Here is a 16190-nt window from a genome sequence, read left to right on the forward strand (position 1 = left end):
GCTTGTTTATAGTGGCCTTGAAGTCAGTGAACACGTCTTAGTAATTTAATAAAGTGCCCATGGAGGACACGCATGAGGCAGTGCTGTAAATGAAACTACAGAGAATGGAATTTCCTGAATGCCTGGACACCAGCCATCATCATAAAAGGTGAGAGCCAGGTTCATTATAAAGAACATATTGCTGGAACAAAACAGAAGCAAGAGAAAAAAAAAAAACCACAGCATGTCCTGTACATAAAATACAAAATCCAGAAGTTCTGCTGCAGTACCAAGGGTCAGCCACAAGGGGGTCGGACTTTGACTCTCACATCCACATCACCTATCCACATACCAAATATTAGCATAATCCATCCGGCGGTTCGTAAGTTATTGCCCAAGATACAAACACAAACACACATATGCACAATTGCTGGCCAAAACTATACCTCCATTTTCATGGAAGTATCACCCTCTAACCTCCTTGATGTTACTGAGGAAACAAAGGCACAATTTTGGTGTGTATTCTTTTCCTTGACCACCTGTCCCTGTGTAAGAATGGTTACAAAGGCTGCTCCTAAATATTTCATGACATGCTTTCTTTTGCAATGAAGAATACAAACACTCAATCCATATTAACAACATAATCAATCATGAAATGAATGGACAGTTTTGAAAATACAGGTGGGTTATATCAGTCTCATTCAAATCTTGCCACCATTTCAATTACATTGTTCTTTCAACTGGTGGAAATTCGAACGGCAAGATCTAAAGAGGACCTGTGTAAACTTTTTAAGATCTGCCGAGGCCAGACATGTTTTACAGCTGACTACATCTTCACAAGTGCTGTCACCTGGAAAAAACAAATTCAACGGAATAGAAAAAAACAGTTCTCTCTTTTTGACTGATGTTTTGATAACTTAACATATCATTGCTTTTATAACAATACCAGGATTTTCTGACTTTACAAAGACTTGAATAAATACAACATTGACAGGCAAAAATGCATCTTGTGACTGGGATCTAAACATGGTGGACCTCCATTGTGTACGGACCTGTGTAGGGCAAAGAATGTCACCTGTAACAAGCTTGACTGACTATTCATTGTGCATAATATATTACATTGCATTCTGTAAGCTCTGTAAGGATATCTTACATTGAGCCATTCTTTTACACAGGAACCCTAAGGAAAACATTTCAGCTCTTAGGCATTTCAAGTAGTGTAGTTGTTCCTTTTCTTATTGGTGGGAAAGAAAAACCTTGCTTTATGCTAGTTTGTGTGTACAAAGTTCTGGGTGTTTCTGTCTACAGTAGTGTAAATTCAGTTAGTTTCCCTGTGTTTACATTTCGCTGTGGGAGGAAAGATTAGACTTTTTCTGTGTTTCTTTGCAGTTGAAACAATTTTGTCCCATACTTAAGTCTTACCGCGGGATATATTCATAGTGTCATGAGTTACAGACCTTGAACACTGCAAAAATAAAACCGCTGCAAAGGTTTCCTGATTTACAGTGGCCTGGGAAAAGCTACAGCAACATGTTCACAGTGATAAAGCTTGTTAAAAAGTGTGGGTACAATTTTTAGTGTTTACATCAAGTTTCCAGAAGTGCATTTATATAACACAACCCCTATCTCAGCTTAACGTTTCCTGACATGATTGCTATGGTAATTCCAAATATTATTCACAAGAAATCAAATACAGCAATGTTTCATAACAAAGGTTACATAACACTAGCTTTTCGAGCTGAGTACTCTTCTGTACTGTACTGTACAGGGTGAACAAAGGTGCTTCAACTGGTGATAACAAGTGCCGGGCCCTCCTGATTTCAGCTGCATCTTGTGCCAAAGTACAGAATTTTCCTGAATTATCATGACACATCTCCCATTTAAGAGTAACTTCATAGAAAGAAATGGGAGTTACCATGTAACAAGGAGGTTGAAAGGTTCTCCACTACTAGAGGTAGGTACCTGTAGTGAAGGTCCAGGTACAATCTAGGTCAAGAGGATCAGGTCCAGGCCCAGAAGTAAACCTGGCTGGACCTGATTATGATAATGTGCTTTGGGAGAGTGTGAGTGCTACAAATATAATGCTGAAAATTTTATATTGGAATGATGTGGCTATTTTCAGGGCATTTTACAGCTGACTATTAACAGAGCAGCCTCAAAATGAACCTTCATGCCTTAGAGACAGAACTGCACCCTTTTCTTCCTATTTCTTTTGGACCAGTCCTGTAAGAAATACTGTGTACTTATGATCACTTCATAACTTATTCATAGCTACAAATGCAGTTACGGTAGTATCTACTCTAAAAAATCCATAATAACCCATATATCATCATAACATCATACCAAAGGGCCCTTTAGAGACCCCAAAAGAAAGTCTGTCCACCACTGTCATAAGATTCAAAATCATCAAAAGAAAACACCTGTACATTGAGGGTTTACCTGTGCACAGGTGAGCCACTCCCATTGTTTACATGACAGGTGTGTCACAGCACACACAGGTTACCAGCTTCAAATATACATACCGACATGCGTCAAAGCAAGCACCATGTTTACCCAGAGCAAAAATATCTTTGCAAGGGGTAAATTCCGCCTCGGCTACTGACATATTTTTCTGTGCCCTTTTGATAACATTATGGTTATTCATAAATATTCTCACATCTATTGGTCATTAGTATTGATGGATTGGGGACTAAAATGGCTGTTTTTCTGTTCTTTCATGTTTGCTACAAACAGGAGCAAGTGTACACAAAAGCATGCTGAAATTGCCCCCATGAACAAATTATCCTGTGATTATGGAGTGTCCAGAAACAAGTCAGATTAGCTATTTATTGGTCAGGACTGCATTAAGAATAGAAGGTCTGTTGCCAAGAAGATCTGTTTGTTTGTGTGCAGTTGTTTATTTGTAGACAGCATAACTCAAGAAGTTGGAGATGGATTTTCATAATATTTCATATATGAGCAGGGGTTGGGAAATTGAAGGCATAGTCTATAATAAGCCTTCTAGCCATTTGCTACGGTACTGCAGTGATACTTCCAGTTTTGATATCTCAAAATGTTACATTTAAGAGGGAGTTTGGTGTGACAAAAGGACGCTGACATGGTTCCATCTTTACCTGCGATTAAGTCTCATCATGTAGAAGTAAAAAGTGTGAGATGTGAGATGTAACCTGGGGGGCCTTGCTTGAGCCAGATAATTACACATAATAGCACTGTGTCATGGCAGGTAGTGGAGGCTCTGCAAGTCATTGTTTTCTTAGAGCATGCCACTTCTTATTTCATGTACAGGCACTGCATTATATAGGTAAAATACAGTGACACTCCAAAGGCTTGTAATGTAACACTAACAGGACTATCTTAATGTTGTCCTTGGGACAAGCAATCAAGAAAACGTGTTTTTCTGCTACATTGAACATTGACCATACAAATGTAGTGTCACATTAATCTTATGGAATCAAGGACAATATGGAGGGCATAGGTGCAAAATGTTGGTAAGGTGGTCTTGTGGTTAGGCTTGAGAACTTAGAATCTGCAGGTTCTGGGTATTTAATCCCTTACACCTATTTCCTCACTCTACCTAGGTGAAAATGAGTACCTAACTTTAGCTTGGGACGTCCTTTCGAGTGGGACAAAAAGGTGGAGGTGCTTGAGGACAGTCCCACCTTGAGCATATCAAAGAACACACACCACACTAGGGTCCTTCCCAGTGTGAGTGGATCAAACCTTATAGTCTTGTCTTGCACAGCTTGTACCTACTGTACAAAACTGGTGTATTACACCTAAAGGCGAATTACTGATTACAAAAAACAAGCAGACAAGCAATATAGCGCTAGATGATACACACTGCATTCTGTAAATCTATGTTTTTTCTAAAAAAAAAAGATACTAAACATTCAGTCATAGGACATCTTCCAACCAAACAAAACAAAAACATTGACCATCTACTTCCATTTGAACAAGTACAACATTCTCCAACTTGTCTGAAAAAATGGCTAAGCATTTTTGCAATTGGATCTGAAATTTTGGCACAGATAGGCAACAGCTGTGCCAGGAATGTGCATATCTCTAACATGTCCTCAGTGGGTGACTATTACTGAGAACTAGCCTGTCACTCAGTCCTTACCTAATGCCCAATGCCTGAGGCCAGGTGAAGGGTTTTTGTTTTACCCAACACACAACCTGTGCATCAGCAACAGGTGACATCATAGGTTATAATTATCTTTCTTTTTGTTTAGAATCCTCTAGAAAACACACAACACGGATGTACAGTTTTTACAGTCAATCTGTCGCTGACTTTTCGAGTTGTCAAAGTAAGAAAGTTTCAACCCACTGACTTTTAATCTTTGCTAATACTGTACCTGGACTTTAGCCAGCTACACAAAGTGACAAGAATAGGTTCTACCTTTGTTCCCAGCTGACAATCTTTCTTCTAATCTGAGATCTAAATATGGCCACCCTGAGGGTGTCAGGGCTGCCTCATCTGTACACAGACAGGTATACCTCCTGATATAGGCTATAGTAGTACACCTGTCCTGTTGACTTCAAACAAGGAAAATCATTGAAAAGGACTTAGGTGTAAAAAAAAAGGCTGGTTACCAGGATATAACTTTTATGTAGACATGATTTACTGTAAACCATGAAACTTTTGCTGTGGTTTTATTTTAGCTGTTTTGTCACTGCAAATATGTCTAATTTGCATGACTACTATGTTACAGAATCCCTTCAAAATGCAAATTCAAACACAGCAGAAATCTTTTCCTTCCTTCTGCAAAAAAATTAATTTACAGCAGCATTCTATGATAAGGTGTTGACAGCTCAGAGACATAAACCCTATCAGCTCCTATTCAACACACTCTACACACCTGTTTAGAATTATCCCTTAGAATCCTGCATAGAACTTGGGGGGAGAGCTTTAAATCCCTTGTAAACACAGGAATCCAAGCTTTGGCCTTCTAAAGTACTTGAACCTATAAGATGTACAAAAGGAGTAGATGGCTGGAGTTAACAGGGAATTCTGTACCTAACTTCTATCCAAACGTCTTAAGTCTTTAGTTTATAGTTTTTGTTTAAACACCTGCTAGAATATTTCACCTGTAGAACAAACACTTAAGAAATGTTTTCTCCTTCAAAGAGAATAAAAGAGGCCAAGCCAGAGCCTTCATGCAAGAGTCACCCAAATAGATCTATAGAAAATAATGAAGTGAATATTTGCTGGCTGCCAGATTCAGGTGTTTGATAGAAGCCAAAAATAAGATGATCATACTTTAAGTCTGGTGATTTCTTACTACAATGTCAAGTTTGAGTATGCCATAATAATGACCACATGGCAGCCAACACTTTTTGAACAAGCCAACAATTGATTTACCCTAACTTCCGCCAAACTAGTCCCTATTGAATGTTAACATCAATGCTGGTTACAAATGCGCTAAAGCCCCTGGCACGCAGAAAGGGCTGATCTACACATGATGATGTAAACTATCTAACAATGCCACAAACACCTAGAATGTTTTCCCACACAATTCACTTAGAACTCTGAACAATGCCACAAACACCTCAGACAATTCACTTAGAACTTTGAACAACTCATAGGAGATCGCTTGTACAAGACCAAAGACTTGAAATCTGGAATACAAAGGCTGCAAGCACAGTCCATTTGTACGATAATTACATGAGAACCAGTCAGTATAATGTGGGGTGTGATTCGGTTGCATATTTTACCTGTACAGGTTCTCGGCACCGGCTCTCATCCTCATCTCCTTGTTGATCTGTGTGTTGAGCACGCTCCGCCTGTGCTGCAGTCGGCCACGTTGTGTCTGGTTCAGTGGGTTGGAACCCTGCAAATTATGATGGCAAAAATTGGTATCCATGATTACTATGTACACACATACCATTGCACATTGACTTTGAAGTCACTGGGATGTATATCGTTTCTGCTTAATACATCTGTATGGGTTTTCATCTGTTACTGTATCTAAAAAGTCAGTATATCTGCCCTTCAGCGTAATACACAAGCTTCGTAGACATGCGGCACATCAGCAGCTGGTTATCAAACTGAACGACCTGTCAAACCTAACCTTTGCTCATCTAGCGGTAAGCATTGTTTGATTTTAAGCTATCCGGTGAGAGGATCTCCAACAGTACAAGGCACAAACTATTTGATGTGGGGGAAAAACAATAAAAGATAATCAAGGACATGTTGGAATTCATCAACAACTGTTTTTTAATATAAATGCTATATGAAAAATAATTTCATACACATAAATACCCTTCTTAAATCATTGTTGCAATGATGTACAATGTATATTTCTCTAAAGAGCAACTGGTTGCAACATGAAGCCATAATACCAAACTCCAGAGCAAAACAAATCACAATCAGATATACATGCAAGCTCTTCAACACACAACACATACCTGCATAGATAAAGGAGGTAAAATAGGTTTGTGGAAAGTAGTCTATTGTGATACAAACTGTTTATCACACATTTTCATGACCTCTATAATGACAACAAAGCCTGCAAATCAACAGGTTATTTCCGGCATGTTTGCATTACTGTGCTCTCAATTTTTCCATCTGTACCTCAAATAACACATTTCCATCCGTCCATTGTAATACAAAATTGTTTACATTCCTCTACAGATGCCCCATTCTAGTCTGTTTTCCTCTAGTGACTACGTATTCCAGAAGTTTATGAAATTCCAGAAGACACCACACCCAGTTTTACTGATAACTTAACAACCTGTGGACTTTGTGTTCGCTGACCCCTTGGATTTAGTCACTACCTGTTGTTAGTGAGTCAATATCCGATCCTTGAGGGGTTTGGTGTCCACCCATACACTGGACCTACCAACGCTTTAGGCTCTATCTCTAACCCTATTTACTCACCGTTATCGTACATGTGCGAATGCTAGACACGGGAAAACAATACAGAAACACACATTCTATGTTGATCGCTAAAATCGGCTTCCCCAACCCCTTCCCATGCGGTTAGACCGTGTCATCTTGTTCTGTCTCGGCGGAGATTCTCGCCTAGCCCCCCGAAACATACCTTCCGGAACGGTCGGTGACCGTTTGGCGGGCTTTTCTCCCCCGTCTCTTCTTCTATGCTCCCGTTGACTATGACATCTGTCATGGTTCTATCTTCCACGTCCAGACGTTTCTCGCACAGATATACGGAGCTTTGATAGGTAGAATTTCTCTCAGTTTGTTCAGAAGCTGTGACCACCTTGTGCCGTGTCCACAAACCTTTGGTGTCCTACGTGCTACACCCTGCTGTGCTGACGTCACGGACCACTACACCCCGGGAATGTAAAGGGGTTCCTTCACATAAAATACTTCCGTTCCAAATATTAAGTTCTTTCCATCCGTCATTGAGAGTGAAGAGATCAATGTAAAATATATATAACTTGTATTGAAAAACTTGACTAGATCCAATATGTTTTAGTTCAATTCGGACAGATAAGCAGACTAGAAGTCCTAAAATCAATCCCCCTAGAGATTAAATGGGATAGTCTATAAAGGGCGAAAGGGCAAATATCCCAGAGGCTCACGGGATAAAAAGTGTTTTTTGGCGACGGCGCAAGGGGCGGGTACAGACGAGTCAGATTACAGTTCTTGACCCAGTTATAATGTTTTCATCTGGAACAGTTCGTGGGAAAGCTTCCGTGGGTTGCCAGGATCGTCAATCATTCTCTCTAGTGGTCCCTGTAATTAATGACACGTTTAGGAAGACAGACTCGATAAGATAAGCGCGAAGTTTGACGTCTTTGAGTTTGACGCGTATGTCCTTCTGTAGACCAAAGTATTTGAAGCTCTTCTTCATCTTCTTTGTGTTAGGTGGCCACCATCATCTTGTTCTTTCAATCTTAGGAGGACTAGACTTTTTAAGCATGCAAACTCAATTAATTCTCATCCATTATTTACACAAGAGATCACAAGATTGTTGTCATAGTCATTATAATGTCCTCGCTAGGCTAGAGTTTTGTAATGACCAAAGTGACTGTTTCCAAGGAAAAGTACATCACTAAGTGTATAAAGTGGGTTATACAAGGAACTACACGTTGACTTTTATATCATTATTAGCAGAATTATTTAGGTAATAACAAGTATTTTATTTCATGTCATACGTATTACTCTTCGTGATTCGAGAACTACGGAGAAGCGGAAGATCTTAAGGCTGCAGTGAGCATTGAAAACGTAAGGCGTCGCTTTAGCCAAGCATCGACATCCGGACAGGCTAGGTCAACTGACCTCTCAGCAAGGAGCTTGAAGGGTCACGGGCGATAACTAGTAAATCAATACAGTCAGTGCTTTTGTGAACAACGAAGATCGATATTGTCTAACGAAGTAAAAGAATACAATATTTTTGCCTGAATTTAGTCACAACATACACATATAGCCTAATTATGTCACTGAAGTCTTCAGATGGGACGGTGGTGTTGTGGACGTGGTTATAATCTAAGGGTTATGGGTTCATATCCCTAGCAGATCCAGACGTTGTTCCGTTGGAAAAAGTACTTTCCATCTATGTTCTCACTGGCACATCCTTTCGGGATCAAGTACACTAATATCGAAACGAAAAGGTGTGAGTGGAACAAACCCTACAGTCCCGGACTGACGGCCCGGTCTTACGCGGCTTGTAATTACTGTGACAAACTGTTGCGGTTTACCGTGCGGAACAAACCAGTCTTCAGAAGAATCAATACTTCCAAAAGACAAAACTCACGATTGAACATAACGATTTTAAGTTAAGTATACTCCGGCGCTTCAACGAGCACCCGAGTGTTTAGCAACAAGAGAATCCAGATAAATATTTAGCCCATCAAAAATCATTTATCATCGATTGTATTCCACTTGCCGCACCAAAAAGGAGCACTTGCGTCCTAAAGGTCCAAAAGGTCACAATTCACCATAGTCATTATCGATACATGTTTGCCAACGTCAAAACGACAGTTGACAACAAGAAGTGACTATCAAGGACCAGCTGATCATGACAGCAAAAAATGTTGCTGTTTCGAAATTCTGCATATTAAAAGGAGTAGAGTAGATCGCTATAGGATAAGGATATTTTCTACAGTATAGCCATGGACGTGATATAATATAACGCCCTTGGTATAGCTTAAAGTTGTAATAAAATGCAGAACCATGCATTTGGGGAAATGCAGATGTTACAATTTGTGCAACACGTACTCTGTAAATTCGCATACACTTATTTTAATAAGAGACAGGTGAACGATAGTCGTAGCATTATTTTATACGTTAAACTGTTCTGTGAACGAAGATTTCATTTAGTGCAAGGGGGTTCAAGATAGAGTTTCGTCCATACAATTGTTCACTAGAAAAAACTAAAAGTGAAGGTAACCTTTAGTATTTTCTGTGGGTATACACGTGCACATAAAGGTAGTCATCGCTAATAATTTGATTATCATGATCATGTATAAAGGCACTGTACCTCTGATACCTCTACGTCGGCCATATCGTTTGGAGCAGCACACATCTTGTGATCTTGCCACAGGACCTCGTACCTTTGGTAACGTTATGGCAGTGTCAAACAATCTGAAAAGTTATTTTTACAGGTTGCCGCTGTCGAGTTCAGAGAGCAGTGGTTGTGTTTAAGTACAAAGTACAGAGAACTGCAAACAAGTCAGTCGTAAATACCACGACTTATCCCACGTTCAAACGGGTCACTCCCCTCGCTAGATTGTTGACTCGGTCAACACTGGAGGAGCAGTTTCTTTATGACGCCATTGGCGTGTTTGCAGTTTTGTCTGACGAGATAGCATCACATGACTACCCTGCCATCACGATGCTTCGATTGTTATTCCTAACTGACAGTCAGGAATAACAATCTCGAAGCATCGTGAGATCTGAAGATAGACAAAATGAAGATAGAAAATAATCCAGTGAGTGACTTCATCGTGAGAGGAAAATGTCTTCAGATCTACTACTAGTAATTCTGATCCGCTGGATCACTCCGAGAACTTGTTCTTGTAATTATTCCAACCTTTTTATATGGTGAATTGTTGGAGATATTATATATATGAATTGGCATCGTCAGATTTTCTTGCCTTGATTCATGACGTCAATGTGGAGCAGACAGAGCAGAGTAAGAGGCAATCGATCACGAGGGTCCTCTAGCGAGTCAATGAATAAATGCAGGAAAAAGTTTTTTGCTGCAGCGGTGGTCACCGCTGACTATCGCTTTTTGACACTTATCGTTTTTCTTTACGATCATTTGATAACTACAAAATGATTGTGAAAGTTCAGAATAGAGACGAAGCACAGACTGTACCTTGATAAAGAAACAAATAGTACATCCATGCTTTCGTGTGCGTACACAATGAAGTAATACCGAAGAGAATCGAGAACGTAACAAGTGGTGCATAAGCCATGACGCTAGGTTCACCAGTCTATCCGCCGAAATTCATATATATATATACCTAATGCAGCTAGATAAACCTCCCACCAAAAGGTACATTTGATCTCCAAGAGTAATATACAAATACTAGTAAATGAATAACGTTAGATAAATTTCTACTGTGCGAAGGGAGTAGAATTTATTAAATGTTAATTAGTTATTTTGCACTTGTCAACTTTCAATATATTTGTTTTTGTTTGTTTGTTTATTCTTATTTATCCATGGGTACATGTCGCCAGGCCGGCGTTTTTTAAAGATCCCTGGGGGGGAAACCCCGTACATACATAACAATAAATGATAACAATATAAAATCAAATAAATGGTGACACAGCAACAATCAGCAAATAATAACGTAATTCAACTAAGACAAAATAAAGCAAATCAATTGTACAACGTTAATGCGACTTGTAGATCTATTTGGCGCACAAATGTGAGGCAATGAATAAGTGTCTTCATTCATTTATTCATATTTCTCCCAAATTCACAATAAATTCACGTGTACCTACAAAAGGTAGCTCAGGGGTCACGACTTCCTCACGACCACCTTGAGACTTCACGGGTTGGAAATCGAATTTGTAACTTGGTGCCAATGATAGGAAATCAGGCAATTCAAAATTCGGCACTCTGTCGACAGTTTCGACATAACCATGTCAGACTTTGGCGAAGGTCGGCACGAGGTCACCGCGGTTGAGAGAGAACTAGCCCTCGATTGAAGGAGGTTAAAATCGGACTCAGCCTTTGTATCATAAATGATACAAAGGCTGAGGTTGCCTCCTTTATGATACCCTCGTATAAATATATATATTGGAAGCGGTTCAAAGTAAAGTACGACAAGATATTTAAAAGTTGTCATCCGGAGCACAAGCCCATTGATCATTTTTTTTATGTCTTTGATAAAAATACCTTTATCAAGTATTATTTTTCAAGTTTTACCTTGATACGCAACTCATGGAATTCCTGTCTTTTTTCTATGACGTCAGATTTGATCGAGAGAGATTTTTCGCTGGTTGAAAAATTCGCCAGACCTCTAATTTTCACCGTTTCATAATTTGGCCGTCTGTACATGGTGGGACAATTCTTCACTTCCGTGCTGCTGACGGATACATTTTGCCTGGGTCAAATTGAGGTTATGCTCATGAGTGTGCTATCATTGATAACCATCTTCTCTGAAACGATCTTGCCTCTATCACAATAGTGACAAAAAATGCTTATAACACGCATGCTGTAATTTTTTAATCTCCTGCGAAAACGCGCTTCGCACCGTCTCAAGAATTACTTCTCACCGAACTGTGTCAAAAGATGAAGAAAGGTCAAAAGGTGGTCAGCCTGCTAATGTCTTGGGGATGCAGGTGGTATTTATTCCGGTAGAGGGCGCTTTACGCAGACAGAGAGCTGCTGTACTGGTCTGTACCCCCTGTAATAGGTTTTTGACCCCCCCTCCCATTGTGTAAGTTTATTTGCCCCCTGATATTTAGAGTCTCTTTATACGTGTATATAGCGAAGAAAAAGAAAACTTTCCCGCTGAAAAATTCACGGGTAAACACTAGTTCGTGAGTGTCCCTATTCTTCGCCATATTTGTCAAGTTTGCACTCCCATGCGAGGAGCGCTGATGCATAAAAACCCAGCCTATTTGGCGTGATGTCCACTTAAGTTGGTTTAGTGGTGCCGTTGTCGCCACATCGTTTTAAACCGTGATGTTTGATGTCAATATCGGTAAATTAACTCCACAACAGACTCACTTTGTTTTCGTTTGAATCTTGTGCTTACCTTGTCTCTTCTTACGCTCTTTTTGAATTGTTTTTAATTAGTGGCTATGTGATATATAATGAATACTAGTACCATGTGTAAAATGTTTCGATGTAAACTCACATTCTGAACAATTAGAATCAGTAGCTACTAGCACATGTATATGAACAGAGAATTGAATTTTGTCAGGGCGCGCGTTGTCCTACGTATAAGTAACTTATATTATATATAAACTTTGGCAAACAACGATTCCCCAGTGTCAAGTTAAATTTCTCCTTTAGACAAATGGATGCTGTGTTCCTGATCACAATCACGGCCCTAAAAAAACTAGGGTGGGCAGGGATTGCCTGTTCTCTAGGTTTCAGCCGAAGTCATCGATGACTGCAGTTTAATAATGTATAACTGAAATGCATCAGGACACTATTATTTTCAAAATTCCATGATCTCATTATAATCATACAACCATATGATGTGCCTTGTACAGGTGGATCAAAGCAAGGACATTGTACAACGCCCTTGATCAATGTCAAGCTGAACAATTGGAAGTAGAATGTTAACTACATAGGTTTTGTTTTACATAAAACTGTAAGAGACAAGGAATTCTACAAGAAAAGTAGACAATTTGGAACCCAGTATGAAAATAATGAAGGAAATTAATTCTGGCTCATCACTCCCGTGACGGATCGAAAACTTGATGTCCCTTAGCTAAGATCGGCTGATCTTTGCTAGGATCGATTATACCCCCCTCACATTAGGCGCGATTCGATCGGACGACGAGTCTGCGCGCTCTCAATTTCGAGAAGGCATGAATCTGACGGGAAGAGGGAACTCTGCCATTTCTTCGTCAGCATCAGGGTCATTCCTCCTCGTAAATTAGAGAGCTCGCAGACTCGTCGTCCGATCGAATCGCGCCTAATGTGAGGGGGGTATTAGATAACCAGAAATACAATTTCTCCTAGGCCTCTGCTCCTACAGTTTACGTATCTTAATTTCACCCATGGATTGTGAGTCTCTTGACCGTGGAAGTAGTATGTAGAAGTCCACTGGCAGAGTTCACAGGTTCTTATCTAATCTCAGGTTGTTGGACGTCTTGACGACCACTTGTCAAACCCACCGCAAACAAACGCTTCGTTAGCGTCAATTACCCGTCTTCGCACCTCCTAACGACCGCATGGGACGATCTGTAACGATTTGTAAACAGAAGTTAGCAGAATGTTTGACTACATTAGCGCCAATTGCTCAACTGTGAGCAACGATGAAAAAGGAGAGTACTTTCAACCGGTTAACCCCAGACAAACTTTGAAAAGTGCAACAGGATTGTAAGAGAGAAGTGCGACCAGTTTAAACACATCAAGGGTTTTCGTATAAACTTGTTCCAAATCGGAGCTTGTAACATAAAGCTAATTCTTTTTTTAGTTATCAAAGTTTCTCTTCTATATATAACATAGATAAGGAGGTTTTATCAAGATAAAACCTCCTTGATATATATAATACACATAACCTTTAATATGCTTATATTTGTATACGTTATATAAGGCGTCCTTGGAAGTTGGAACTATGAAATATTTATTTGCACACTAATGCCCAAAGGCTAATTGTAAAGTTGATATCAAGGAGGTTGATACACAGATGCAACAACGTATCAAAATGGATCCGGAATCTTTAAAATGTGCCTTCAATGGGTCTAAACTATCTGATGCTTCTGTGTACATTATATTGGGGTCTTCTTTTAATAGAGGCAGTTGCTAATGAATAGTCCCGTGTTTTAATCATAAATAAAAATGATTTTAGTACAATAGTAGAAACTAGACATGCATTTTTTCGGCTTTAATTTCTTGATGGTGACAGCTAACAGGGAGATCGTGGATTCTTTTCAAAGAGTTTCCTCTCTGTTTCAAAAAGCCGGTTTGAGTGTTTCTTTCGCAAATTCGGCCTCTTTAGTTCTGTTCTCTCTGAGCATTTTGTTTTCTTAACATTTAACTTTCTCATGGTGCAAGATGTTTTAACAGCTTTCTTGATTAATTGACTGCGTTTTGCATTTATATTCTTTTCTCCTTTGCACCAATCACGCTGGCATTGTTATGGATGAGGCGGCCATATTGAAACCCGAGGTTTTGTGACCACTGTGCAACATTTAGACACCGATCGCAAGAAGTGGGCTTTTCATATTCAAAAGTCTCGGGCATTTCAAACGGCGATAGCACATGGGAAAGTTCGCACAAGTCTCACTTCTGTGGACAGAAAAAAAACGGGAAAGCAGATTATGAATGAGGAAAGCAATTATTTAAAGAAACGATAAACTAATCTGAGCTACCTTGTCAAAACGTTCAAAAAGCTACTATGATATCCAAAAAAGTTTTTTTTTAATTATTAAAGATAAACTGAGGCCTTCAAGACTGTTTCCACTGGAATTGTGAGTTACCCAAGGAGCTTTTATATCTGATATAGAAGCTCCTTGGTTTACCTGTGATAGACGTCAAAACGTACAAAGAACTCAGTGGTTCGCTCAAAACGATGACTGGCGATTGTATACACGATGTGTATTTTTTTGTTATTAAAGATGACGTCGTCTTTCACCAGCTATTGTATTGTTTTCTAGCGGCTTGTCGCGTGCAGTGATTTTTTCAAAAGTGTAAAAAACACTCATGACGGCTCGTCTGTTCCGTCTCACCTGTTGACGTCGGTCCCTTTGATGGTTAGCTCAGGTGAGAATGAGGTATCACACCGCTGAGAGCGCGTGGGGCCGTCAGCGGTTTGCCACTGGGGTGCCGGGATCAAAAATCCAAACACAACAAGCTTTGTGCAGTTGTCGTTTCTCTAATAGCGGCCCGTCCTTAATACGCACGCTCCGCCTTGAGGTTGTTTATACAATTGCCAGGGTGGGAATTGATGGTCAACAGTAATTGTTGTGTGTGGATTTGTGGTAGCAAAAACACGTGCGCTTCATCGAGTATACTTGTAAGCACGATAGTGTATTCTGGGTGGAGAAAGAAAGCCGTGAAAACTGAAAAAGCTTTGGCGGGCACGTCTGACAAACAAAGACAACTTGTTGGAAGAGGGTCAGCAAACAAAACCAATTGGGAATACACTCTACATAAACCAACCAGCCAACAGACTGTGTAGATCGTCAGCAGATGTTATGAATACATCCTCATAGCTAGGCTACGTCTATGTTCTAGGCTATGTTGATAGATGCGTCGATGAACTTGAAAGTTAGACATCAAAGTACCGTAATATGATACGCCAAAAAAAGCAGTTACGTTCACTTAGCTAGTCAAGCAACTGGATTTTATTTTGGTAAATCCAAACGTATATCCAGTTGATTGAATAACTTCTTTTTTGGCCGATGTTCAATGATTATGTTGATAAATGTAGTTTCTATACAAAAAAAGTGAGACGGCCCCCCTCCCCATCCCTCTGCCAAGATGGCACCTGTTGATGAACACCTGACGACCGGGGCTGTGCGCGCCTGGAGCTCGGGCCGGCAGGCCGCCTCCCCCGGGGAACATACATCCTTCCACTCCGGTCATTCCACACGGGGAAATACCATCTGGAGATAAAGCTCGGGGGAAATTAGAAACAAATGGAGGTCATGTTGTACGTGTCTCTGTGGTTACGGGTGGGAGGGGTGCTTTTTATTTAGGTCGGGAGGTGGGATTGGAGGCGACCGCGCTCGCTAAGTTGTTCCTCCTCCTCACTTTTACCTGGGTTTACACTAGTTCACTGCATTCTGTTGTACACAGTTGAGTAAAAACATATGTCCGGTCTATGCATTCACGACATGATACCCAGTTTTCAAAATAAATGACACACGTACAAATGAACATCGGTCCCACTCAAGGAGGTTTACAAGACGTCTTTGTCTTTTCTCTGAAACTCATTGTTCCACCCAAGAAGGTTAAAATGGTCCACCAGAGCGTTGTATGACTTTATTTAACATCCTTGAGAAAAACTAAAGAAAATAACGGTATTTTTGGAAATGATTTCTTAATTTATAATTTGCAGAATAATCAACACATATGCAGTATTTGAAAAACAAGCTGAACAAAAAT

The 16190-nt window shown here is 40.0% G+C and overlaps 1 protein-coding gene across 1 annotated transcript in view; it reads right to left on the bottom strand.

The window, feature by feature from the left end:
* Nucleotides 1-7264, bottom strand: part of LOC118417582 (rhophilin-2-B-like) — a 32506-nt gene extending 25242 nt beyond the window's left edge. Inside the window, 2 exon segments of the mRNA XM_035823174.1 lie at nt 5695-5810; nt 7023-7264. Of these exon segments, the coding sequence (XP_035679067.1) occupies nt 5695-5810; nt 7023-7106 (200 nt within the window). The 5' untranslated portion in view covers nt 7107-7264.
* Nucleotides 7265-16190: the final 8926 nt, after the last annotated feature.

The sequence above is a fragment of the Branchiostoma floridae genome, chromosome 6, assembly GCF_000003815.2.
Source record: "Branchiostoma floridae strain S238N-H82 chromosome 6, Bfl_VNyyK, whole genome shotgun sequence".
NCBI classification, from domain to species: Eukaryota; Metazoa; Chordata; class Leptocardii; order Amphioxiformes; family Branchiostomatidae; genus Branchiostoma; species Branchiostoma floridae.